The 25,334-nt window shown below is 50.4% G+C and overlaps 1 protein-coding gene across 1 annotated transcript in view; it reads right to left on the bottom strand.

Annotated features, from left to right (window-relative positions):
• Positions 1-750: 750 nt before the first annotated feature.
• Itga3 (integrin subunit alpha 3) overlaps positions 751-25,334 on the bottom strand; it is a 32,076-nt gene continuing 7,492 nt past the window's right edge. The window contains exons 2-25 of the mRNA XM_032912117.1: positions 24,925-25,052; positions 24,457-24,536; positions 22,357-22,606; positions 19,838-19,924; positions 19,243-19,450; positions 18,584-18,780; positions 17,074-17,162; positions 16,836-16,972; positions 16,587-16,673; positions 15,584-15,651; positions 15,360-15,496; positions 14,677-14,826; positions 14,492-14,589; positions 14,103-14,250; positions 13,826-13,897; positions 13,256-13,335; positions 13,095-13,172; positions 11,918-12,020; positions 11,574-11,756; positions 11,271-11,393; positions 10,496-10,609; positions 9,212-9,310; positions 3,191-3,316; positions 751-2,044 (exon numbers count right to left, since the gene is read on the bottom strand). Of these exons, the coding sequence (XP_032768008.1) occupies positions 1,889-2,044; positions 3,191-3,316; positions 9,212-9,310; positions 10,496-10,609; positions 11,271-11,393; positions 11,574-11,756; positions 11,918-12,020; positions 13,095-13,172; positions 13,256-13,335; positions 13,826-13,897; positions 14,103-14,250; positions 14,492-14,589; positions 14,677-14,826; positions 15,360-15,496; positions 15,584-15,651; positions 16,587-16,673; positions 16,836-16,972; positions 17,074-17,162; positions 18,584-18,780; positions 19,243-19,450; positions 19,838-19,924; positions 22,357-22,606; positions 24,457-24,536; positions 24,925-25,052 (2,998 nt within the window). The 3' untranslated portion in view covers positions 751-1,888. The remainder of the gene's footprint in view (positions 2,045-3,190; positions 3,317-9,211; positions 9,311-10,495; positions 10,610-11,270; positions 11,394-11,573; positions 11,757-11,917; positions 12,021-13,094; positions 13,173-13,255; positions 13,336-13,825; positions 13,898-14,102; positions 14,251-14,491; positions 14,590-14,676; positions 14,827-15,359; positions 15,497-15,583; positions 15,652-16,586; positions 16,674-16,835; positions 16,973-17,073; positions 17,163-18,583; positions 18,781-19,242; positions 19,451-19,837; positions 19,925-22,356; positions 22,607-24,456; positions 24,537-24,924; positions 25,053-25,334) is intronic.

Here is a 25,334-nt window from a genome sequence, read left to right as displayed (position 1 = left end):
AGGAAGACCTGAGAGCTTCTCACAGAGTAGGCTAAGTGCTGGTTCGTGGATCTTCCCCACTGGACTTTAGCTTAAGGAGGACACAGGTTGTGTCTGACCTGGTCATTGCTTTATCTACAGTGCTGGGCACAGAGCCTGACGTGTGGTAGAGTAGGCAGACCGAAGAAAGGAAGTGAGGTTGGCAGAGAGGCCTCGGGGCTGTGAGGGAGGATCCCTAGACATCTATCAGCCTAATGATTAGAGGTGGCAGGTGGCACAGGTGGTGTGCTTTCAAGAGCCAGGCAAATTAGATGGGACTTCTCCCTCTCCCACTGCCCCCTCTCTCCCGTCCCAGTCAGTTTGGGTCAAACCTGATACCCTAGTATGGGAGAGAAGGAGTTCAAGACTATCCTCATCTACATAATTTGAGATCAGCTGGGGACATGTGAGGTCCTTTCTCAACTCCCCTCCCTCACCAAATCCAAGCCAGGAGCCTATCGATAAATGGATGTGTTTGATGTCAAAATGAACGCAGCAGGAACAGGTCACCGCTCTGACAGGTAAAGAAAGCACTCCTCCGTGGCGCTCTCCCTAAAACTGGATTTCCGTGAGCTCTGTGCTTGAATCAAAATCTCCCATGCGTGGCTTGCCGTAGGGTGCTAGGTTCATCATCAAGAGACCAGCTTGGGTCTCACCCCTCCGGACTGGACTGAGATTGGTCAGGAAGGGGGGAGGGGGAGGGATGGGGGCGGGTAGGAGCAGACGCAGAGGTACAAACTGGGGACTGTTTATTTATTTTAGTGAGATGCCCATATACAAAGAAGGCACAGGATGGAGGAAGCTGTTATAGTACCGTGGGGTGGAGGGGACAGAGCTGGGGAGTGGGCCTGCCTGTAGGCAGGGATGGGGAGAGGACCTGAGAGATCGGCCTCCACTGCTGGAATGGGGATGCAGCTCCTAGGGGACGGGGAGGGGGAGGGCCAGGTTTCTCAGAAAGCCACAGGCAGCTCAGAATATATCTCTGTGGTCAAGGGAGCAGAGTCAAGTCTGGCCAACTGGGGCAGGGGCTGGGCCCCCCTCTGCCCTACATTCAAGTATCACACCCCACATGGCCTTGTGGGGAACTCCAGGCCTTGCCCAGGCTGAGGTGGTCAGGATGGGTCAGAAGTCTCTCCTCTTCGTCCTACTAGTGTCGGCTGTGCCAGGACTCCACTCTCTGAAGGATGTCACCATGCTCCAGGTCAGTCCCAGCACAGTGTGTTCAGGCTGCCCACGGTTTCTCTTTGTCCCTTGGGGCTGCATTTCTTGCCAACTCTCTCTGTAGCCACAATTTTAGAGATCCACTCATAAAGCCCATTCCGGGGACCTGTTTTCTAGTTCACTGCTCTTGGGTCTGAGCACACAGGTCATAAGAACATCCCCTGGGTAGCCTTTAGTGTGGCCCTGTGCTCCAGTGCCTGTCAGGAATTGCGGCTGGGCCTGACTGTCTCCTCCTTGTCAGTAGTTTTATTCTGGACAGTAAACTCCGTCCAGTGACAGTGGCTCAAGGGGGATCCAGTGTGGAGGAGAGGTGTTACCACATCAGGGACCTTTTCCTCCTGTCTCCCGGTGGAGGCGCTTTGGCTTGGTTTTGGCACAGAGACTTGGACATGGCACCCACCACGGTGTATCAGAACAGGCCACTAGCAGTTCTGTGTGTGGCCAGTATGCCGGGCCGTGCTGTGCTCAGCATTTCAAGGTCTTGAAGGAGATTCCAGGACCCCAGAAAACATGCCTGCACTGAAGAGGGGGATAGATGCCTGAGCCTGCCAGTGCCAGCCACACGCGTGGCCCCTTTTGGACTGTCGGAGTCATAATTTATGATAAATAGGAAGGAAGGGGGTGCTGGGTGGTTTGTTGGGGAGGGCAATCAGTAGTATCGGTCCCGAATCTGCCAGCTAGTGACCCAGTGCTTCTTGGTGGGTAGTGTGCTCCCTGGAGGTGGGTAGCGGTCTTCCTCCCGGATACGCACTGCGTGGTACTTGGGCATAATCCGGTAGTAGCGGGTCGGCTTAAAGAAGTCACACTGGAGTTTAGGCAGAAGAGAAATTGTGTCAGTATCCAGAATTCAACCAGGAGAAAATGCGCGCGCGCGCATGCACACACACAGAAACACACACACACACAAACACACACACACACACACACACACACACCCTGAAGGTCTTCAGTATGAGACTGGCAGATGAACATCCCCACCCCAGGCTCACAGGAAGGAGGGGCTGAGGAAGACAGAGGAGAGCAGAGGCAGTGGAGACTAAGCAGCTGCAGAGATTGTGAGGCAGGAAGATGGGGTGGTCTCAATGGCCAGGACTGGAGGTGGGTAAGACGGTTGGTTATCCTAGGGAGATGGTGGGACTCAAGACAAAAGAGATGGGCCTTTTGGTTTCCTCCTTCCTTGTGGGAGGAGAGAGGACTTAGAGTTACTGTGGACATGCCTGGTGATCAGAGAGAGACAGGATCTAGTCCTGACTATTTCTCTTTTCCGGTCCTCCAGAAAGCAGCATGCTCGTTAAAGGATTTCCCGGCACGTGGCCAGGTGGAGGTGGGGGCACCAGGGGCAGCCAGAATGGCCTGCACTTTGAGGTGGTAGACAAGTGAGATTCAAGCAGACCCCCAAGGCAAGAGGAGCAGACAGGACAGAATCAGAGGCCCCAGCCAGCTGGGGATTTGGAGAGGGTTCATAGGCCGTTACCCGGGTGGGCCGGGGCAGGGGGGCTGCCCCCCTCAGTAGTCGTCGGTCAGCCTTTCTGTCTCTGATGGCTGGCTCCTCATCTCAGCCTTCTGCCTCTTAGCTTCATACAGGGCACGAGTGCGGGCTCGCTTGAAGAAGCCGCACTGGAGGGAGGAGGTAGGGACGGCCATCAGGGGTGCTGGTAGACCTGACTGACCATCAGCACTTGGGGAGCTGGGGCTTAGAGCTGAGGAACCTGGAAATCTAAGTTCTGAGCCCTGCTGAGTGGGTAGCCAGAGCTCCTGTTCCCCTTTGCAGCCTGCAACTCCCCAGGCATGGGTGGGACCAGAAGCTAGGGGGAGGGGCAGGGAGTGTCTGGGAAAGGGTGGCTGGGATGGAGATGAGGAATGGGATGCAGAGCCACCAGGATGGAGGGAGGTGGGGGTGAGCTGGCAGGGGGTCTGCAATGGGAAGCCCCAGTAGGCTGGGAGTCTCTACCTTCCACAGCAGGATGATGATGAGGCCCAGTAGCAGCAACCCAGCACCCACGGCCACAAGCACCAACCACAGCTCGATCTCAGCGGGCAGCTCCTCCACCAGCTCAGAGTCGATGTCCACGGAGAACTGCAGAGGAGAGAGAAGAGAGAAGAGTGAGAAGAGAGAGAAGAGAAGGTTAGCCTGCTGAGACCCCTTCTCTGTCTCAGCCGAGGCCATGTCCCTGTTGTTTGACCTACAGCCACTAGGGGGCAGTCAAAGAGTAAAAGAAGCCCCTGCAGGACTCATTGCCACCAGCAGGTCTCTGTGTCGTTTCTTAGATATAGATTTGGCCACAGGGGTGGGATCAGATCTGGTAGGCAGCCTGGTGTCTGAGTTTGTGACACACACATCTGGACTTGCATACCAACTCTATTCCTGTTAAGTTGTATGACCTTGGGCTAGTATATTAATTCCACCTCTCTTTAGCTCTTTCGTGAGCTTGGTAGAGATTATTTGAGGCTACTTGGAGGTATAGCCATGACCCAAAGCATGCATTTGGGATTTGGCTACTTGAGCTCAAGTCCAGCTTTGCTATCCACTGGCTGTGTAGCTTTGAACAAGTTACTCAACCTCTCTGTTGTTGTCTGTAATCTGGGAATGCTAATTCCCAATCTCAAGGGTTGTTGGACAGGATTAAACGTGATTAGCGAGAGTGGACTGCTCCGAGTGAGACCTGCTACACAGCAAGTCCTTCATTATTAAAAATGCAGGCAATGCATAGCAATCAGCATGGTGTTTCCCCTCTACGATGGCATGTGTGTACTCAGTGTGCTCCTGTATGTCTAACAGGATAAGTGTGAAAAGGAGATGCTTGGGACCAGAAGTGTTTCAAATTTGGGATTTTGTTTTATTTGTGGCTCAAAATTTTTCCAGTTGGGAGCATTTGCAATTCCAGTTTTTGGAGTAGAACTACTCTAGATGACCATGCTTGATTTTCACTTCTTTTAAAATTATTTTGATAAAAAAAAAAAAAAACAGGTAATGGAGACAATGAAAGGTTTCCAGTAATTCCGTGTTCTGGAAAAGACTGTTTCCAAAGTGAGCAATGGTTAGTGTATGCCAGTGTCCCAGCAGGAAACAAGAGGATCAGGAGTTCAAGATCAGCCTGTACTACAGGAGGCCAAAACAACAAACCAACAAGCCAGCATGGCCTTTGATCCTAGCACTGGGAGGCAGGGGCAGGTGGATCTCTGTGAGTTAGAGGCCAGCCTGGTCTACTTAGTGCGTTCCAGGACAGCCTAAGCTACACAGTGAGCCTGTCTCATGAATGAATGAATGAATGAATGAATGAATGAACGAACGAACGAACGAATAACAGAAGTGCATAGTAAATTTCTGTACTGAACTTTTCTATTTTGAGGAGAGGGTCTTGTTATGTTAGCCCAGGCTGGCTTCAAACTTTTAATCCTGTCTCAGTCTCCCATGTGCTGAGATTATAGGCTTGCATCCGTGTGCCCTCCCGAGCTATCTCCGTATTTTTAGTACACCTGGCCCACATTGATGGCATCACACTACATGCACACTTCTGCAAGCTTCATCTGCCCCCATTTTTTTTTTTTTTATGAATAGCATCATCTTTCTGTCTCGATTGATAAAAGCCAACCTGATCTCTTCTGAGGACCGCACGCACACACACAGTCATTGTAGAAATGGACCACATTTTATCGAGCCAATCTCCTACTGACAGACATTTAGATCCCTTCCAATTCCCTACTCTTATTAAGAACACTAAAAACCCCCACGTTTTTATTTATCTCTGCCCACTTGTCCTGTTAGCTCCTTGAGATATACGACCACGTGCTAGATCAAAGGGAATGGGTGCTTTAAATTTTAATGAATATTGACAAATTCATCTCCACAAAAGAGCCACCAATTTATCCTCCCATCGGCAGCACTTCCGCCACCTAGCATCACTGGTCGGCATTTCTCTCTTTAGTATTTTCCAATCTGATGGGCAGACAGCTCTTCATTTGGGGTTGTTTTGTTTAATTTGATTTCTGTTCGTTTGTTTTCCGAGACAGGGTCTCACGATCGTGTAGCCTTGGCTGGTCTGGAACTCACCATGTAGACCAGGTGGGCCTTGAACTCACAGTGATCCTCCTGTCTCAGCCTCCAGAATGCTGGGATTAAAGGTATGCACCAGCAAGCCTAGCTAAAGGGTGTTTTTGGGTTTTTTGTTTTTTTGTTTTTAAAGACAGTGTTTCTTTGTATAACCGCCCTGGCTGTCCTGGTCTTTGCTCTGTAGACCAGGCTGGCCTCAAAGTCAGAGATTCACCTGCCTCTGCCTCCAGAGCACTAGGGCTTAAGGCATGTGCCACCATGCTCAGCCATGTTTTATGTTTTTTTTTTTTTGGTTATTTTTTTTCGGAGCTGGGGACCGAACCCAGGGCCTTGCGCTTCCTAGGCAAGCGCTCTACCACTGAGCTAAATCCCCAACCCCATGTTTTATGTTTTAAATATTAAAATTTTATATTAAATTGTGTATATGCATTTGTGTATTGTGTGGGGATATGTGTATATTAGTGCAGACTGCCCTGGAGGCCAGGAGAGGTTGTCTGATCACCAGGAGTTAGAATTATAGGCAGTTGTGAGCCGCCTTGTGCTGGGAACCGAACTCAGGTTCCCTGCAAGAGCTCTTAACTACATCTCTCCAGCTTTATGTGTAAGTTACTTATATTTCATCTCATAAACATTGCCTTTTTAACGTTATCTTTCATATTGAATTCTTAAAATAGATTCACACTTCTTCATATTCCTTTGGAACATGTCCTTTTTAACTTATCTTCTGTTGTATATGGATTTACAGTTTCATATGGTCTAAGTTTTCAATTCCTCCCTTGGGACTTTGGGCTTGTGATAAAGTAAAAGCCACTCCTGGTGCCTCACATCTTTAATACCAGCACTTGGGAGGCTGAGACAGGAGGATTGTTCTACAAGTTTATGACTAGCCTGGGCTACATGGTGAGATCTTGTGCTCCCCCCACCCCCCAACAAATAAATAGTGCCGGTGAGATGGCTTAGAGGGTTAGGACCCTTGTTGCCTGAGTGTGAGTATTCAGACTTGCATGGTACCAGGAGGGAAGCAATTCCTGTGAGTTCTCTTTTGAGTTGTGCACACACACTACGGTGTACACATACTCCCTCCCCAGAAAAAGAAATCAAATTTAAAAAATGGGGCTGTTCTTGCAGAGGACCTGGGTTTGATTCTCAGCACCCGTATGGCTGTCTGATAACAATAATTCCAGAGGTCACACCTCTTCTGGTCTCTGAAGGCATTGCACAGAGACCAGAGTACATGCCTATAAAAATGATAACTGAATTTTTAATTAAAAGCTAAGTAAATAACTCACTCTCCCCATAAGTAAGGGTAAAAGTTACTATTAAATTATTCTTTTATTTTGGCACACATTGAATTCCAACATTTAAATATTTTGTTAAACACCAAGGTGGGTTTTTTGTTTTTTTGTTTTTTTTTTTTTGTTGAAGATTTATTTATTGCATATAAGTACACTGTAGCTGTCTCCAGACACACCAGAAGAGGGCACCAGATCCCATTACAGATGGTTGTAAGCCACCATGAGGTTGCTGGGAATTGAACTCAGGACCTCTGGAAGAGCAATCAGTGTTCTTAACCACTGAGCCATCTCTCTAGCCCCCACCAAGGTGTTTTGTTGGTGGTGTGAGGTAACTTGTCTTTCTTTCTCAAATGTGTTCTTCTAGTGCTGCCTAATAATATCTCAAGCCCTCAATGCTCCTGCCTCCACCTGAGTCCTGGGATTACAGAGAGTCCCCAATGTGACCTTTTATTTCTACTCATTAAGAATGCAAACCAGAGGGGTTGGGGATTTGGCTCAGTGGTAGAGCCGCTTGCCTAAACCAAGAAGGCCCCTGGGTCTGGTCCCCAGCTCAAAAAAAAAAAAAAAAAAAAAAAAAAAAACGAAAAAAAAAGAATGCAGACCAGAGTTGGTGAGGGGATAAAAGTTTTCTTCACAGGCCCAGTGGACAAACTCCACATGGGCACCATAGCATGCACGCCTGCCCTCTCCCCTACACAGCATCATAATAAATTATTTGCTTTTTAAAGCCCAGGCACAAGCCAGGCAGCAGTGGTGCACACCTTTAAGCCCAGTATTGGGAGGCAGAGGCAGGAGGATCTCTGAGTTTGAGGCCAGCCTCGTCTACAAATTAAGTTCTAAGCCAAGCAGGGATACATTGCGAGGCCCTGTCACAGAGGAGGAGGAAGAGGAGGAAGAAGAGGAAGAAGAGGAAGAGGAGGAGAAAGAGGAGGACAAGGGGGAGGAGGAAAGGGAGAAAGTGGAGGAGGAGGGAGAAGAGGAGGGGGAAGAGGGGGAAAGTGGAGGAAGAGAAGGAGGAAGAGGAAGAAGAGGAGGACAAGGGGGAAGAAGAAGAGGAAAAGGGAGGGGAGGAGGAGGGAAGAGGAGGGGGAGAAGGAAGGAGAGGAGAGGGGGAGAAGGAAGGAGAGGAGAAGGGGAAGAGGAGGAGGAAGGGGAAAAGGGGGGAGAGGGAGAGAAGGACTGTAATGTAAGTACATTTCCAGTGTTCAGCCCTTTCCCATCCTTCATCCCATTGGCTTACTAAAGGAAGTCATCCCAGAGTTCTGTTTACCCCACTTTGTGTATCTCCTATGTATCTCCACTTATATTCTTTCCACAACAAATCATTAGCAGACTGCCATATTTCTTCTTCCTACTTAGAACACCCCACACACGCGCACCTGTGCGCACACACACACACACACACACACACACACACACACACACACACACATCGCAGAATTTCCTGAATCCCACTCGTACTGGGATAATTTGAGAAGATCTGACGGTGAGAGAATAGCAGCTTTTCTTTTCCCTATCCATAACTTTAATTTCTTGTCATTTGTTTATTGTTCTGTTTATCCCCGGGTGCTCTACACTCTCTCTGCTGTACGTACCTGCATTGTTGTTGTTTATGATCTGTTAGATTGGCTTGGTTTTGTGATGCAGTCTTGCTATGTAGCCCAGGCTGTCCTTGAGCTCACTAAGTTGCCCAGGCTAGCCTCCAACTTAAGTCAGTCCTTCTGCACCAGCCTCTAGAGTACTCCAGGACAGCTAGCCCTTCTTAATTTTTATTTGCTTAATTTATTTTATTTTAGGGGGGAGGGTAATTTTTTTTTTTGAGACAGTATCTTTCTATGTAGCCTTGACTATCCTGGGACTCACTCTGTAGACCAGGCCAGCCTTTAATTCACAGAGATCCACCTGCCTCAGTTTTCCAAGTTCTGTGATTAAAGGTGAGTGCTACCATGTCCTCTCCCTACCTTTTTAGTGTGTGTGTGTGTGTGTGTGTGTGTGTGTGTGTACATCTGTTTGTGGGTCCCCTGTGTGCCCTTTTGGAGGTCTTTTTCTATCATTCCTTCTCTACCTTTTTTTTTTTTTTTGGTTCTTTTTTTCGGAGCTGGGAACTGAACCCAGGGCCTTGTGCTTCCTAGGCAAGCGCTCTACCACTGAGCTAAATCTCCAACCCCCCTCCTCTACCTTTTTAAAAAACATAATATCTCTCAATGAACGAGTGGCTATTTTGTCTACGTTAGCTGGCCAGCAAGCCCCCAGCATCCCCTGCCTTCACTGACCTATAGCTGAAGTTATGCGCATGGGCCAACCTGCCCAGCTTTTACCCGGGTGCTTCGGTGCTAAGGATCCAAAATCAGGTTTTCACACTAGTTGAGCAAGGCCTTTGCCTGCTGAGCCATCTCCCCAGCCCCTCACTTTTAGTTTTGAAGTAGAATATCAGTAAGTTGTCCAGGTTGGCCTTGAATTCACCGTGGCCTAAGCAGACCTGAGACTTAACGATTCTCCTATTCTGTCTCTCAGGAAACTAAGGTGGCAGGCCTCCAGCATCAGGACCAGCATCATTGTCCTCTAAGAGATGCCCTGTGGTGTGTGGTCTGGTCTGAGGCTGCTGCCCTTGTTAACACCTACTCACCCATGTGGTCTTGTTCTCCATGTTGATGGTAGGGATACTGGTTCTCAGGAACAGGGTAGCCCAGCCATCTACTCGGACTCTGTCGAAGTCTTTGTAGTCCTACCAAGAAGATAAAGGGGTCAGAACTAGCAGCTGATGTCTCTCTTGGTCTCCCCCTGACTACACTCTCTACCCTCTTCAGTGCCCCACCAGGCGGCACTCTCAAAGGATCTGTCATCCAGCCTCTCTCACACACAAATGTATCCCATTCACCCCTCTGCACTGCGCTCTGTACTGATACCAGACCAGCAGACACAGGGAAGGGCACAGTCTAGGTCAGGCTCGTGGGCTAAATCTACTCTGCACCTGTTTCTGGTACATAGCCATGCCCCTTCATTTACCTAAGGTGGCTTTTGTAGTCCAGTGTTGGAGCCTGAGCAGATATGACAGGAACCAATCTTATAGGCCAGAAAGATTGATAGTCTAGTCTCAAGAAAAGGTTAGACTACATAGCAAGAAAGGGCGGGTATAAGAATAACCATAATAGGGGCTGGAGAGATGGCTCAGTGGTTAAGAGCACTGGCTGCTCTTCCAGAGGTCCTGAGTTCAAATCCCAGCAACCACATGGTGGTTCACAACCATCCGTAAAGGGATTTGATGTTCTCTTCCGGTGTGTCTGAAGACAGCGACAGTGTACTTATATATAACAAATAAATAAATCTTTTTTTAAAAAATTAAAAAAGGACTGGGGCTTTAGCTCAGTGGTAGAGCGCTTGCCTAGGAAGCACAAGGCCCTGAGTTTGGTCCTCAGCTCCAGGGGGAAAAAAAAAAAGAGTTCCCATAATCTATTCAAGCAGGACAGGTGACCCAGATAACTTCCAGGAAAGACATGTCTTATTGAGAGGAGAGGACTCCAGCTACTGAAGTTAGCTAGGATCTCAATGATTAGAAGTGAAGGTTGCTGGAGACCCTGATAGCTGAATAGGGAAGTCACACATAGAGATAGAAAAACAAAGCTGGCATTACAGTGGGGGGGGGGGGGCAAGGGCAAAGGCACAGGGATAGAATGTAAAGGACACATAGATGGTCATTTTGGAATTATTACACATTCACACACGTGACACACAACCACAACACTGATGTGGAAATATTACACATTCACATACAGACACGCAACTGTGCAGAACATGATACTGTTTTATACACACGCACACTTGCACTCACACACACCCTGCCTTCAATCCCTCCCTGCCACTCTCCTCACCCAAGTGGATAACAATGAAGGCCTCCAAACCCAGCACTGACCTCAATGAAGGTGCTGTTCCACACCCGTGCCTTCACGGTCACATTGGTAATGTTGGAGGCATCTGGAAGGGGGCATTCCAGCCACACACAGCGGGCGCGGCCATTGGAACAGGTCTGAGGTGGACAGGAGGACAGACGGGAGACAGCCTGAGTCTCTAAACATGACGCTGGCTCCTTACCTTCCTCCCTCCTAGACTTCGTCCCAGCCTGGGGTTCATTGTTTTGCTCATGGGTATTCCTCTACTTCAGGAACACGCATTCAAGCTGCATTCTCGGGCCAAACTCCTCTGATTCAGGGAACACATGAAGCATAGCCCCTGCTCAGACTGGCAAGGAGCAGCCTCAGAAACCTCTCCCAAGCCAAGCACGCTGAGTGTCGTCTGCTGTCTTGGGATACCCCTTCAACCTCTCCAGCCAATAAGGCCTCCCCCGGGTCCCCATATGTTCTCCTTGCACTCTTCCTGAACTCTGCCCTAAACATCCTCTAGCCCCTCCCCACACCAAATGCCCAAGCTACACCCAACAGGGTGTGAGGCCTTGGAAGTGCCAGCACTTCTCCTGTGGGACCACTGTGTTGGATGTGCCCTAGGGTTGGTGGTTAAGTCTGTTTTTTAGTCAGGAGACTCTTGAGGCCCAGATCTACAGTGCCTCTCTCTCTAGTGTCTCTGTGTCTCTGTGTGAGTGGTCACTATCACCCTTGCCTGTCGGCCCCTGATGCCCATGCGCCTTGTGATGGGCTGTGCAGTCCCTCCCCACCTCTGCCCTGGCCACTCACCAACACAGTCTCAGACTTGGCTTTTTTGGCAGCAGCTAGCGTGACAGGTGGAGGACCCTGGTCTCCCCCTGGATCCAGTTGTCTCCGCCGGCGCTGTGGGGACAGTGGCTTGACTCCAGAGTCCTAGAGAGGGCAGAGATATGTTGGGAAGTCAGAGAGAGAGAATAGTTGATGGGAGATAGGGAAGGGACAGGGAATAGTCAGGTTCCTAAAGACCACCAAGGTGGCCGGGGAAGACACTGGCCTTTCTGCCTCCGGCATGCAAATGAGACATGCATGGACCTTCCCTGATGATGGACTTACAGAAAGAATAAGGTTGAGAGGGTTGACAAGGTTTCCATGTGGCTGGCAGGGCCAGGACCCATTGCTGTGGATGGTGATCTCCGTAGGGTACAGCAGCCACTTGCCATTGGTAACTTCATACGGCCACTCCAGACCTAGAACCAGTGTGCCCAAGGCTGCCAGCCCGTCTCCCACTGGGCTCACCTGTGGGCACACATGACCCGAGTGTCATGGTTACCATCCTTTGGAAAACCACCCACAGCTCAACAACCCTAAAACCCTCCACGTTTGAACCCCTGATCCAGAACAGTCTCCCCACAGTCTTTCAGAAGAGTCGCCAGCCAGGACCCCAGAGGCGCCCTTACCTGGAATTCATATTTCAGGGGGCTTCCCACATCCTCCACAGTCTTCATGGCAGCCTCGCCCATCACTGTCCCACTAAAGAAGCTCTGTAGTCGATGATTCATCCTGGGTAAGAAGACACCCCAGGTCAAAGCAGACAGGAGGCCAGAGCCCTGCCGGAGGGGACTGCAGTGTGTTACCCACAGTTCCCCTGGCACATAAACCTCAGTTCTACCGTGCACCAGCTATGCAGGCTCGCACGGTCTACCCGTCCTTCCTGAGCCTTAGGTTCCTCGCCTACAAGGTGGGGTCAGAAATAGTTGGTACAGTGCTGGGCAGTGATGGAAAAATGACCAAGATGTCTTTGCACAGTGGGCTTTCAAGGAGGTGGGGGAGGGGCCGAAGAGATGGCGCTTGTTGCTCTTCCAGAGAGCTGGGGTTCAGTTTTCAGCACCATCTGAAACTCCGGTTTCAGGGGACCTGACACCTCCTCCTGGCATTCATGGGCATCAGGCACGCACAGGGTGCATAGACATACATGCAGTCAAAACACCCCACGTACATGAAATAAAATAATCTAAGAAAAGGAGGGGGTGGTTTGCTGGAGAGGTGGCTCTGTGGTTAGAGCGCTCTCTATGCAAGCGTGAGGTTCTGAGTTTAAATCCCCCCAGAACCCACTTAAAAGCTGAGTGCTGTAGCACACAGCTGTAATCCAAGTGCTCCTAATTCGGGATGGCAGTGGGTCCCTAAGGAAGCCCGTGGGCCAGCTAGCCTGCACATGCATCCTCGTGTATGCAATGGCCAACAGCAAGGAGACCCCCTGCCCCACACAAGGTGTAGGTGAGATGCAACACCTCACGGTCCTCTGACCTCCACATGTGTTCCACGGCATGCACACATCTGCATTCTCACACGTGCACGTGCTAACACACACCATACGCACACGTACACAAAGGTAATATCCAGAAAATAAAGTGGGGAATCTAAAAGAAGGGCAGAGACCATCGCCTTAGCTCCAGGAAATAATGCTGCCCGTTACAGGGAACACTAATGCAACCATCATAGCGACCATAGCTCTCAGGAAATGATGACTCGGGAGGACCCCAGACTAAGAGAAGTATCAGGGGGGCTTAGGAGGCACCTTGAGGGTAGGGGAGCCCTGTCTGAAGCACAAAGGACTGGGAACAAAGTGGTACCCACAAACTGAGCGAGGCCTGGAGGGTGTAGTCCACCTGCAAAGTCAGGGACATGGGCTGCAAGTTGTCCTGGTGACTTGACCTGAGGAGAACATGCAGGTGGTAAGGAGGAGACCCAGGATACGAGTTCAGCCTCGACCCGACTACCCTCACTGGGTCACTCACGTGGACAGCTGTAGATGTGCCCTAAGGTCCCTCGTGTGCATAGTTACCCCGCTGGCCTCAAAGGCGATGAGCAGCTCCATCTAGCACCAGGGTCAGGGAAACAGAAAAGAGCATTTGAACGTAGCCGGGGGCGATGACACAGGGAAGATCCCGCGAGGGGCTCTCTATCCCTCCTCCTTATCCCTCCCATCTCAGTGATGAGATCGTTGGACATCGCTGCTGCTTTGGGGAATCTCTGCCACTTTTTTGAAACCTTAAGCAAATTACTAAGAGTTTCTAAGCCTGCCTTTCCTATTCTGCGAAATAGCTATTGTGTTAGGGAAAATTGAGATAGTACATCAGGTCAAAGGTGTGAGCACAGCATCAGGGCTCAGTCCAAGCGGTCCCTTTGCCTGCACCTTCCCTAGAAATATGCACAGATCCCTAGTGGCTCCATATTTTAGTCTCTGGGCTTCTTCTCACCCCCCGTTGTGCCTTCCCCTCCTCCACTCTGGTTCTTTGCTTCAATGAATTGGGCGGGTAAGACGGCTAAGAAGCTCGCCATGAGAGGAGGATGTGGCCAGGTCTCACCCTCTGGTTCCGTTTGAAGGGGTTTCCTAGCTCACACACGGTGATGGTCTGGTTAGCTTGGCAGGTTCCAGACTGAGGGAAGAAAGCAAACAAGATGGGGGTTACACTGGTCTTCCGTCTGCCGGGGGGAGCACAATTAGAAGCCTTGAAGGCTTGCTACCGAGCAGCAGAGGTACCCCAGTCCTGAAAAAGGTCAGCACACCACCGCGAACGATAATTCAGACAAATGTATGTCGTATACAGTGGGGTGCAAATCACCTGGCCAGCGGGCACTCACCGGGCGCACCGAGGACAGAAGCAGAGCGGATGACACCTCTAGAGTGAGCAGTGCCTCATGGGCATCTTCCCCAGCCCGTTGGCGGCTCGGCAAATTGGTCACATTGATGCTCAAGAACAGTTTCTTATTGTCTCTGCTGTACTGGAGCCTGAAGAGAGGAGTCTGGGACTAAGCGAAAAGTTGTCTCCACTAGGCTCCGCCCCTCAGGCCTCCAGGGCTAGGGAAGCCATTGGAGGGCCAACCAAATCATACCAGGCAGTCTTAACTCTGACTAATGTAAGCACCTCTGCTCACATCCACCCTACCCCTGCCCAGTGAGGCCTTGCCCCAGTTCTGTCAGCCAGTGAGGCCCGCCTAGCCCTTGACCAATCAGGGTCACCCAAATACACCTGCTTAGAGGCTGCAGCTGCTCAGACACGAAGGCGGCTCGCATCTGCAGGTTGCTGTCGCACTTGTTGTCTGGCCCGCACTCTTTCTGGAAGTGGACCTGGGGACAGTGGAAGGCTTGAGAGGCTGCAAACCACACATCACCTTCTGACTCTACGCGCTCCTAGCCCCGAGAGGGCCTGCTCACCTCGGTGTGATTCTCCATAGCCTGTGCCTGGTTGAGGACCGGGTAGGCATCCAGGGACCGCAAGCCCAGCTTGAGGCGATCGGGCATGCGCAAAGGTAAGGAGTAGTTCATGGTGATGACGATAGGACGGAGTTTATCACGAACATTGTCCTGGGGAAGAGGGTATCGTGAACACAGTCCCCAAGCTGAACCCTCCCATCTGGTTAAATGCTAGCCAGACTAAGACCCAGGGAGGGGCTGGGCTTCCCTTTACCCTGAACCCCCAGGTTAAGCTGAACCCCTTCTAACCAAATCGAGTCCTACTGTCTTGCACTGCCCTGAGACAGGGGCTCCACTTTATGGATTTCCAGGTCTACTTCCTCATAACACCATCATGCCCCAAAGAGGATCTGAGCTTGTCCTGAATTGGGGACCCATTCTTTCCAGACTGGGCTAGAGCCAACACCTCTTTTCTAAGGTGATAAGTCTCTTGGCCGCATCGCTATGTCAGGGCTTATCTTCCTCCTAACATGGGCAAACTGCTCTGTGTAGCCACCATCTTGCCAATCCATACTCACCAGACTGACTTCCCAAGACTCTGTCTTTGGGGATATACCCGTCTGTGAGCTTTGACTTAGAGGGACGCTGGCCACCTCTCCCAGAGATCTCAGGGCCCCCGTCCTCCCCCACAGCACCTCTCTCACCATCAGCAGTAACTCCAATGTCTGGCAATGTGTCTCTGGCATGGAGAAGAAGCCATGGAAGACCGACGACTGGCTACGGGCGAATCGGAGCCTGGGTGGGCGTCGGTCCCTGTCAGCCTCCACTGTGTAAGCCAGGGCTGTAAACAGACAGGGCAGTCAGCAGGTGACCAGGTGAACACACCCCCATCTCCCTCCCACCTGACCACCCTGTGCCCCGCACTCACTGATGTTCCGCCTGTAGTTGGGGTTCCCGGCACTCTGGTTGTAAGCAAAGCACAGCTCCACCTGAACACTGTGGGGGTGGGGGTGGGGGTGGGGACACAGAGCAGGGCCTGGTCACAATGGGAAGGACGGTCATGCCCTACTTTTCACTCCTGTGCTAGGCAAAGAACTCAGGACCCTTGTGTGGGGGAAGTGGAGAGTCTACAAAGCTGCAGTAACCTCTCCCTGCCTCTAGAGGTCGCCAGCAGGGAAACAGGTCCAAGGGTTTGACTGACATTATCAGGTGGCTGACAGCCCACTCCAGGTCTAGGGATCTCCAGATCTTACTTTTATCTCCGATCCCCTGATTTTCAGCTCTGCACACACACACACACCTTGCCCCTTTTGCTTTCAGACTGATAGCCACAAAAAAAGCCCTTAGGATCACTACTGATGTATATCACTCTATTAGCAACCAACTGGGGTTTTGGGTGGTGGTGGTGGTGGTGTTTGTTTTGTTGTTTTGTTGTGTGTGTGTGTGTGTGTGTGTGTGTGTGTGTGTGTGTGTTTTGTGTGTGTGTGTGTTTTTAACATCTGAGGTATAGACTACTGTGCTTAGACCTTTTCTGTGTAGTATCTCATTTAATCACCTCAAAAACCCCAGTTAAGTGGTTATTAACTTTTATACGTTATCTGAGAGTCAGACTAATAAGTTGCCCGGGGTAAATCTCCCTCCTCATGCCCATCCACCTAAGAGCATTCCTTTTCCCCTTATTCTTCTGAGTTCTCCCTGCTCTCCCTCAGCAATGAGTGGCTGGGCTTCGAGCCAGATGGTCCAGAGCTCCTGTTCCTAAGTTTGTGCTTAGCTCCTGCAAGGAACTCTGACTTTGAATGAGATTGACTAGGGACTATATTGCTGACCCTAGCATCCAGCTGCTGATGGTGGGACATCAGGCATGTCTAGGGGAAGGCCCTAGGGCCTGAGGCCTAAGGAGTGGGTAGGAAGAGCTGGGTTGACAGTCTCACCAGGAAGTAACTGTACAAAGTGAGGGGTCCAACACAGCTGGCCTGGCCACCAAGGTCCTGTGGAGGATATTGATGACAGGTCGGGCCCTACAGTAATGGAAAACAGACAGACATCAGTATTTCCTGCCTACCCCAGACCAGGGTTGGGGTTCAGGTTTCTGTGGATCACCGCCAAAGGTGGGCAGAACTGAGACTCCAGGAAGACAAGGGTGGAGAAAGGACATGACCCTGCCCGGTCTCCTAGCTCACCGCAGCAGCACGATGTGGTCCGACAGGCTCCCAACTAGCAGGTCTGGGTATAAGTTTTCATCCACATCCATCTTCCCACTCAGAGAGTAGCCGAAGGTAGCCAAGCCAGGCAGTCCTAGTGTCTCTCCGTGGATTATCTGAAGTGAAGAGCAAGTGATAGGGACGAGCTCTGAGACACGCCTGGAGGAGGAGGAACCCGGAGAATAGGGGTATCGGACTTATCTCTGCCCATTCGTACCTGCTGAGGCTGCTTGAGGAGCCCCCCGGAGCTGCTGTGGTAGATGTATACTTTGCCCAAGCCCTCAAATGGAGCTCCCACAGCAATGTCTGAGGAGGAGAGACAGGACAGTCACCAGCCATACTGGGCCCCATAGCTCTTTCACTCTCTGCTCCAGGCTACGGAACTCAGGGTGGCGGTGACCTCGCCCTGACAGAAGTGTATAGAGCAGCAGAGAAGGAACCTCAGAGCTCCAGAGCTCTGGTGGCAATGGAAAGGGAAAAAGACTTCCTCATTGTCACACGGCAAGTGACATTGTGCAGACAGAGCCATGCGCCACATCCCCCAGCATTTCCCACTTTCTGGATCCCCACCCCAACAACCACCTCTCTGGAACACCTTGGTTCTTCTAATGGCATTGGCTACCAAGACCAGAAAAGAAGCCATTCCCCGTTGATAACTACCGGCACATCGCTCACAACCCCCATTTCACTCAACCCTTACGAGAATGCTGTGTGTGTGTGTGTGTGTGTGTGTGTGTGTGTGTGTGTGTGTGTGTGTGTTTGCTATTGTAGATGAGCAGGCTCAGATCCCAAGGTCACACAGCCAGGAAACCGGATTATAGGTACAACACTACAGTGGACTTTGCTTCAGTATAATGGAACTTCATGTGTCAAGATTCTCAAGATGCTAAGCAGTGCCTCGTCCAATAAACTCAACACATTTGATGACCTCAGTCTTTGCTGAACTCATCGGCTACATTTGATTTGAGGCCGGGGTAACTGGGAAGGACGCCAAGGACAGGGAGCAGACCCCTCGGTGGGAAGCGCTTGGGCCTGTTGGCTGACCTCTCTGCCATCCACGTCTGCCTCTTGAGAAGCTTTTCCTTCCCACCTTTGGTTCTCGGCTGTGTCGTGGGAAACCGAGATTGTTGGAGAACTGACCTTTGGTAAGCTAAGCGCTTCCACAGTAATCGGACTCATTCTAACGTGTCCTCCCTCCCTGTGACTTCTCCCCCGGGGCCCACAGAACACTGGCAAGGCAATGGCACTATACCTAGGGCTCCCACCTTGTCCCAGCCCTTTCTTATCACCTGATATGGTACATTCTTGACCTCACCTCCCCAGGTTTCCTACCTGCTTCCCCCCTATATCCCTCCCACCCCAGAATGACCCTCCAAAGTACCAACCTATCATATAACATCCCTGCTCCAAAGAATTCTTAGATACCTCCTACCTTACTGTCACTATGACCCAAACAGAAATCCCCATTTCCTCTGCCTGACTTTCAGAGGATTTACCAGCTTGTCCCCAGTGTACACTTCGGTGGTGTACACGACCTTGCTCCTGTGCTCACGTTGTATGCTGTCCAGACCTCTCTTCTGGGCACTCTCAGCCCAACCCACTTATCAGCCACTCTAGGCGAGCCCCCAGCCTCTCTACATCCTCTCTATTATGTCTGTGAGTCCTGTCAAGGTATGCAGTTGGTGCTCAGTCGGTGAGGGTTCTGAAGGAGGGATACTGGCCCCTACCCTGGAATCCATCCTGGTTGATGTCACCAATGCTGGCTACAGAGATGCCAAAGGCAGAGCGACTGGGGCCATGGAGCAGGAGGGAAGGCTGATCAGGGAAGGACGTGCCCGCCTGGTTCATGAAGACATAGACGGCACCCCCTACCTCCTCTTTCCGTTCGAAGTAGTAGGGAGCACCCACCAGGAGGTCCTGCCACCTGCAGGGGGGAAGAGTGGGAATGGAAGTGTGAAGTTGACTCCCGATAGACACTGCGAATGTCATCTAATGAGCACGATATTACCAGGGCCGTACGACTGAGCAAATGACAAGCCCGACCACACACAGTCCATGAGAAGGCCAGCAAGACCCATCTAACAGAAAATGCATGTCACAGAGAAATCGAAATCGTGCAGGCTAAGATCACAGCCCCCCAAAAAAACGCCCCTACCCCACAGGCACCTTCCGAATGAATGACAGGCACAGACAAGCAAGCACAGGTGTCATGCAAATGACATGCAAATGTCCAGACTCCCGTAAGGTGTGATTGAGACCCTGGAGACAGCGAACAGCAAATGCGTGAACACAAAGCTTCTACTTCCCTGATCTAGCTTGAGCAAGCCTGCCACCCCCCACCTCTCCCCCTGACCCCAGAAGATGCCCCGTGTCCCTAGATTCTCACCCATCATTGTTCAGGTCTGCCAGGGCAATGGCACTGCCAAAATAAGCGCCCACCTGCGTGCCCTTCAGCACCTGCCTCCTCTGCAGGTCTCCACCCGACTCTTGTTTCAGCAAGAAGACAGCGCCCATATGTTGGTGCCGTGGGGCACCCGTCACAAGAGTGATCTCCGAGGGATGTAGGATGGCACTGCCTACCTGCATCGTGTACCCTGGGATGAGGGGGGGAAGTGTTCAACCAAAGCCCCAGTAAATGTGTCCCCTTCTATACTGAGCCCATCCTCCTTGCTGTCCACCCTCTATGATCCTCTATTCCTCTAGGCCAAGTTGAGTAATTCAGTGGGCCACGGATCCAGTCGGACTCTTCCTTGCTCACTGAGCTTCGTGACAGAACTGACTTTGCATCTGAAAGCTTAAACCACGTGCAGGGTCCCCCACGCAGGCGGTGCTCAATAAATGTGTGCTAACTGAACTAAATGCTTCTAGTCACATCTGTACTGTAGAGTCACCCCGCAGCACTCCAGGAGTAAAAGGGCCAGTGTGTTAGGCATCAAGGTGGTTTCTCCCATCTTGCAATGGGCCACCAGCTCTGGGCTTACCAATATAGAGGTTTCCCTGGTCCTCTGAGCCCCTGTAGCTGTATTCAGATAAATCCCAGTCTTTCCGCTGAATCATGTAGCTGTTTCCTGCAGAAAAGATTGGGGAAGGGGAGAAGGAAGAATTAGTCACAGCCTTTTCTTCTACCTCCCCAAAACAACAATAACTTGTGTGAGCGCTGCTCTCATAAATCACTTTCTGGTTTTGTTTTGTTTGTTGTTGTTGTTGTTGTTTGTTGTTGTTGTTTGTTTTGTTTTGTCTTGCCTTGTCTTGTTCTCCAAGACAAGGTTTCTCTTTGTAGCCCAGGCTATCTTGGAGCTCGCTCTTTAGACCAGGTTAGCCTTGAATTCTCAGAGATCTGCCTGCCTCTGTCTCCTGAATGCTGGGACTAAAGCTGTGTGTGTGCCACCATTTCCTGGCTGATAAATCACTTCCTCTTTAAGATTTTTTTTTTATTTAGGGGGTGGGTGGGTGGGTGGGATGGGGTTGAAGAGATGGCTCAGTGGACAAGAACACTGGCTGCTGCTCTTCTAGGAGACGCGGGTTTGATTCCCAGCACCAACAGTAGCACAAGTGGTTGTTAACTCCAGTTCCAGGGGATCAGACAGGCCTTGAGCCTCAGGCCTCAGCCCCCCAGCTGTTGGCATGTAGCACTACATGTGGTTTATGTGATTATAGATGCGGGATGTTTTGCCTGCATGCACGGCTGTGCACCACCTGCATGCAGTCCCGGTAGAGGCCAGAAGAGGTCGTTGGATCCCCTGGAGTTAGAGTTACAGACCGTTGTGAGTCACCTTGTGGGTGCTAAGCTCTTTAAGCAAGAATCTTCAGACAATGTGAAATATTCTGTAACCTCAAAAGGACAGCCCTCTAAGTATTGACCAAGACACTGCTTTTAGCTTATGACGCATGTAAAGAGAATGCAGAAGGCCAGAACATTCCATTTGATCCTCTTTGCTTTTAAGAAGATACCTATCAATATTAAAATAAAGGGCTGGAGAGATGGCTCAGTAGCTAAGAGCACTGGCCACTATTCAAGAAGACCCAGGTTCTGTTCCCAACACCCACATGGCAGCTCACAACTGTCTGTAATTCCAGTTCCAGAGGATCTGACACCTTCACACAGACACACATCCCGGCAAAACACCAATGCACGAGTAAGTGTGGAAGGAATCCTAAGACACTGTGAACGTTGGAAATGGGATGAGGGAGGCGGAGGGACAGGAAGGACTTCTTAATTTTTTTCCCTCCTTATTTGAGGTACTGAGTGTTGAATTTTCTTTTTCAATCTTGAAACAGGTCTCCCTAAGTTATCCATGCTGGTCCTGAACTCACAGTCTATCCCAGGCAGGATTATGGAATCCTCCTGCCTCAGACTCTGAATAGCTGAGATCACAGGACAGTGCCAGTGGGACTGGTCATTTTTGCTCCTGCTTCTAACAGACTAAGACTTAGTCTGTTAAGACTTTAGTGCTGGGGTTGGGGATTTAGCTCAGTGGTAGAGCACTTGCCTAGCAAGCACAAGGCCCTGGGTTTGGTCCTCAGCTCCGAAAAAAACAAAAAACAAAAAACAAAAAACAAAAAAAAAAGACTTTAGTGCTGTACCAGAAGCATGTTTGTGAAAGTTCCCAGGGCTGAGCTGACTCAAACGGATCACAGTCCAATCTAGGTTTCCTAATTTATTGTTGGCTTCCTCGAAGACGGAGTTTTTAATTAAGTAAAATGGGTATAAAATGCTTGTGTCACCCAAAGACTTTAGAAATGCTAATATATATATACATATATATTTATATGTGTGTTATATAATATATAACATATTATATATTAATATAATTTTATATTATATATTTATATATTGTATATTTTATTTATAATTTCAGCACTCGGGAAATAGAGCCAGGAGGATAGCTTTAAGTTTGAAAATAGTCTAGGCTACAGAGAAAGTTCATAATGTGACTCTACCACCTCTCTCTCTCTCTCTCTTTCTCACACACACACACACACACACATACACACACACACGCACACACGAGTATTGTGGTTTTCAGATTGTTTAAGATAATATGCGTAGGGAGCTGGGGAAATAGTGACATCTTTGCCATGGAGGCATGAGAACCTGAATTCAGATTCCCAGCATCCATACAAAAGGCCAGGCACAGCATCACATGGCTATGACCCCAGCACTGCCAGGGTAAAAACAGGCGAATCCAGGGAGCTCAGTGGCCAGCCACTCCTGTCGCATCAGTGAACTCCAGGTGTACCCAGAGACCGTTTTAAACAATAAGGTGCCGAGCAACCGAGGAACTGACGTCAATCAACCTCTGGCCTCTACAGCCACATGTGCACACGTATGCATACACAGAAGATTTAAAGGTGGCGCATGTAAAGCCGCCAGCACACAGTGCGTGCCTTAATACTGCTGTTGGTCTCTGTCTCTTGTGACCCTCACCCTGAATAGCTCCACTGACTGTGGCTCACTGACCAGTGGTCTCTCTTGCACCCCCTTCTCCCAGGTCCCCACCTTTCCAGTTGTAGGCACCAGGGGCGCCAAAGTATACAGTGTTCTGGGTGAAGCCGCCGCTGGTGCCCAGCTGGCACATGCCGGTCTGCAAGTAGTCAGTGTTGCTGTTACACATCTCGTTGTGGTATGTCTGCCAGTCATCACCAGGGTCGAGCTGTAGGTCGTTGCCACGCACGTAGCACTTGCCCACCATGCGCCGTTGGTCTTCCAGCCCAGACCACAGCACCTTGGTGTACCGATGGGCACAGACCTAGGGACCCACAAACACACACACACACACACACGTGCCATTAGCCAAGATCAGGGAACCCACGGCAAGCTATAGCTCTCACCCTGGGCACTTCTGGCTTTGTGATTCAAGGGCCAAAGTGGAAGTCTGGCTTCTTTTTCGTCCTGTGGGTATGCTGAAACCCATACTGCCCTATCCATTATACTGGAATTAAGGGTCAGGAGCAGATCTGGGGAAGCCGGAAGGCATGAAGTTGAGAGCAGCTTAGAGATCTTGGTGAAAGGAATTTGGAGGATGAGAGAATGCGGGACTTAGGCTCCTGGGTCTAAAAGGAGCTATTTACAGAGAGATTAGGGGACTCGTTTCTCTGGTCCCCAGATAACCCTGTTGTTTAGTGAAAGGGTCATTTTAAATTAATAATAATAATAATAATAATAATAATAATAATAATAATAATAATAATAAAATGGCATTAATAAGAGCAGTGAACACTTGTTTGTTTGTTTGTTTGTTTGTTTTGAGACAGGATTTCTCTGTGTAGCCCTGGCTGACTTGGAACTCACTATGTAGACCAGGCTGGCCTTGAACTCAGAGATCCACCTGCCTCTGCGTTACCACCACCTGGCTCAGCTAAGACTTACTGAGCACTTACTATACACCCAGCACAAGCTCTTCTCATATAGCAACTTTCAGTTCTTTTGAACCTTATTTTCCGTGCGTAGGTATTTTGCCCAAACGTATGTCTGTGTACTCTGTGCAGCCTTGGTGCCTGCAGAGGTTAGAAGAGGGCATCAGACCGCTCAAACTGGAGTTGAATCCAGCACTGGGAGGCAGAGGCAGGAAGATCACTGGATTTGAAGCTAGCCTGGTCTACAGAGTAAATTCCAGGCATCCGTGGCTACACAAAAAGTGCTGTGAATTAGCCTCTGAGCTATACAATATCTAGGAACAGGGGGTGCTCTTGCTTATGCCCTCTTTCTGTCACGTCCCCAACTGTAGGCGCCACCCACATTTCACATGAGCTTCTCCTTAGGCACTGCTAAATTCCTGGTGCTTGGAACACAGTAGGTGCTAGCTAAGTATTTGTTGACTGAGAAAAGGTGGGTAAGCAGCTAATCCTTGAGTCCACAATCACTTAAACTTCTAGGCACACCCCACAAACCACAGGGGGTACAAAAGGGTAGGCTAATGAAATGATTGACAACCTAAAGCTACAATAGCGTTCTCAGGGACAGAAATCACAGCAGCAACGATTATAGGAGTGGTGACTGCTCAGAGGTGGCACAGAGAACTTTCTCGAGTGATGTAAGTGTGCTGTTTCATGGGTGTTACTGACATAGGCTTCTCATGGATCAGAGCTCATAGAGGTTAAAGATCTGCCCTTTTCGCTCTATGTAAATTTTACATAAACCTGGATAATGTCTGTCCAGGACACAGAAATTGAGATCCCAAGAGCGGACAGTGAAGAACTGTCAGCAGCAGAAGGTGACAATTGACAGCAGGGAGTGGCACTCAAATCAGTGCCAGGGCGAGCCAGGGCCATCAGGGCTGTGCCTCTTCCGGCAGCCTGCCTCCCAGGAAGGAGCGCCTGCCAGCGCCCGATTGCCTGGGGCACTCCCTGCCCTTTCCCCCTCCAAGTTCTCTCTGCTCTTTCCCACGGATGGTCACACAGGACCCAAGCCATGGCCAGCCTTGGGAGAGGGCCAGACAGCCCTCTCCCCAGAGTGCAGGGATCAGGGAACAGAGACCTGTTAAGACATGAGACCACAGAAGTGGACATTTGCAGAGTCCCCAGCCACCACAGAGGATCCCCTGCCATCTTCTGCTGGTCCTCTCCGGCTCTGGGAAGATGATGCTAAATGTTCACTTACCAGGACTCTACCTGCAGGGCCTTGGCTGGCCACAGTCACTCCAAGCCACATGTCCTCAATAATGTGGTGGTCAGGGTCACCTGCAAGAATGGGTGGGATCATGAGCTCAGGTCCCTCATTCCATATCACGGCGTCCAAAGCCTCCTGAGGGCAGCAGCTCTCCCTCCTCTGTCCTGTCTGTCACCGCTCTGAGCTCACACTGTATGACCTTCCCTTTTTTCCTGCTCATCTTCCCAGACTGACAAGAAACAAACCAGCTTTGCTTTTTGTCTTGTTTTTAGCCAGGGTCTCCATATACAACACAAGCTATTCTGGAACTCACTATATAGCCCAGGCTAGCCTTGATCTTGCCCTCTTTTCGCCTTAGCTTCAAGGGTTGCCTTGCTAACAAGCTAGCCTCCTCGTATCTCCTCTTTGGGCTCCCTCTGCCAGGTTCCTGACTTAGCTCTGCCCATGGCCTCTTCTTACTCTTCTCTGAAATGTCCATGCGTTCACAATCGTTCTTGAGGGCAGTGAGGGGACACAGGTACACAGCACCAGTCCGGTTGGTGTAGCCATCATCCACTGCGAGGTCTCGGGGTGCACCGGCCAGAAGGCTGGGAAAGGAAGGTGGGTGGGTCAGACTGACTTTACAAGCCTCCCTCTGGTCCAGCTTGCAAATCAGCAATCTCTGGGCATGGACTCTATACCATGTTCTGGGGCCAGGACATCAATAAACCTTGGCTCTATCTTCCAGAAGAGCCTACCCCAGAGGAAAGTGGACCAGGAAACACATACTTGGTAAGGCTCTCGCAGGGAAAGCATGAAAGTCTGTACGAAAGGTGCCCTGGCCTCAGTATAAGGACAATGGCCAGGGGTCACCCAATGAAAAAAGGGGG

Source organism: Rattus rattus, chromosome 9 (assembly GCF_011064425.1).
Source record: "Rattus rattus isolate New Zealand chromosome 9, Rrattus_CSIRO_v1, whole genome shotgun sequence".
Classification (NCBI taxonomy): domain Eukaryota; kingdom Metazoa; phylum Chordata; class Mammalia; order Rodentia; family Muridae; genus Rattus; species Rattus rattus.
This window is presented reverse-complemented; position numbering and strand designations above follow the sequence as displayed.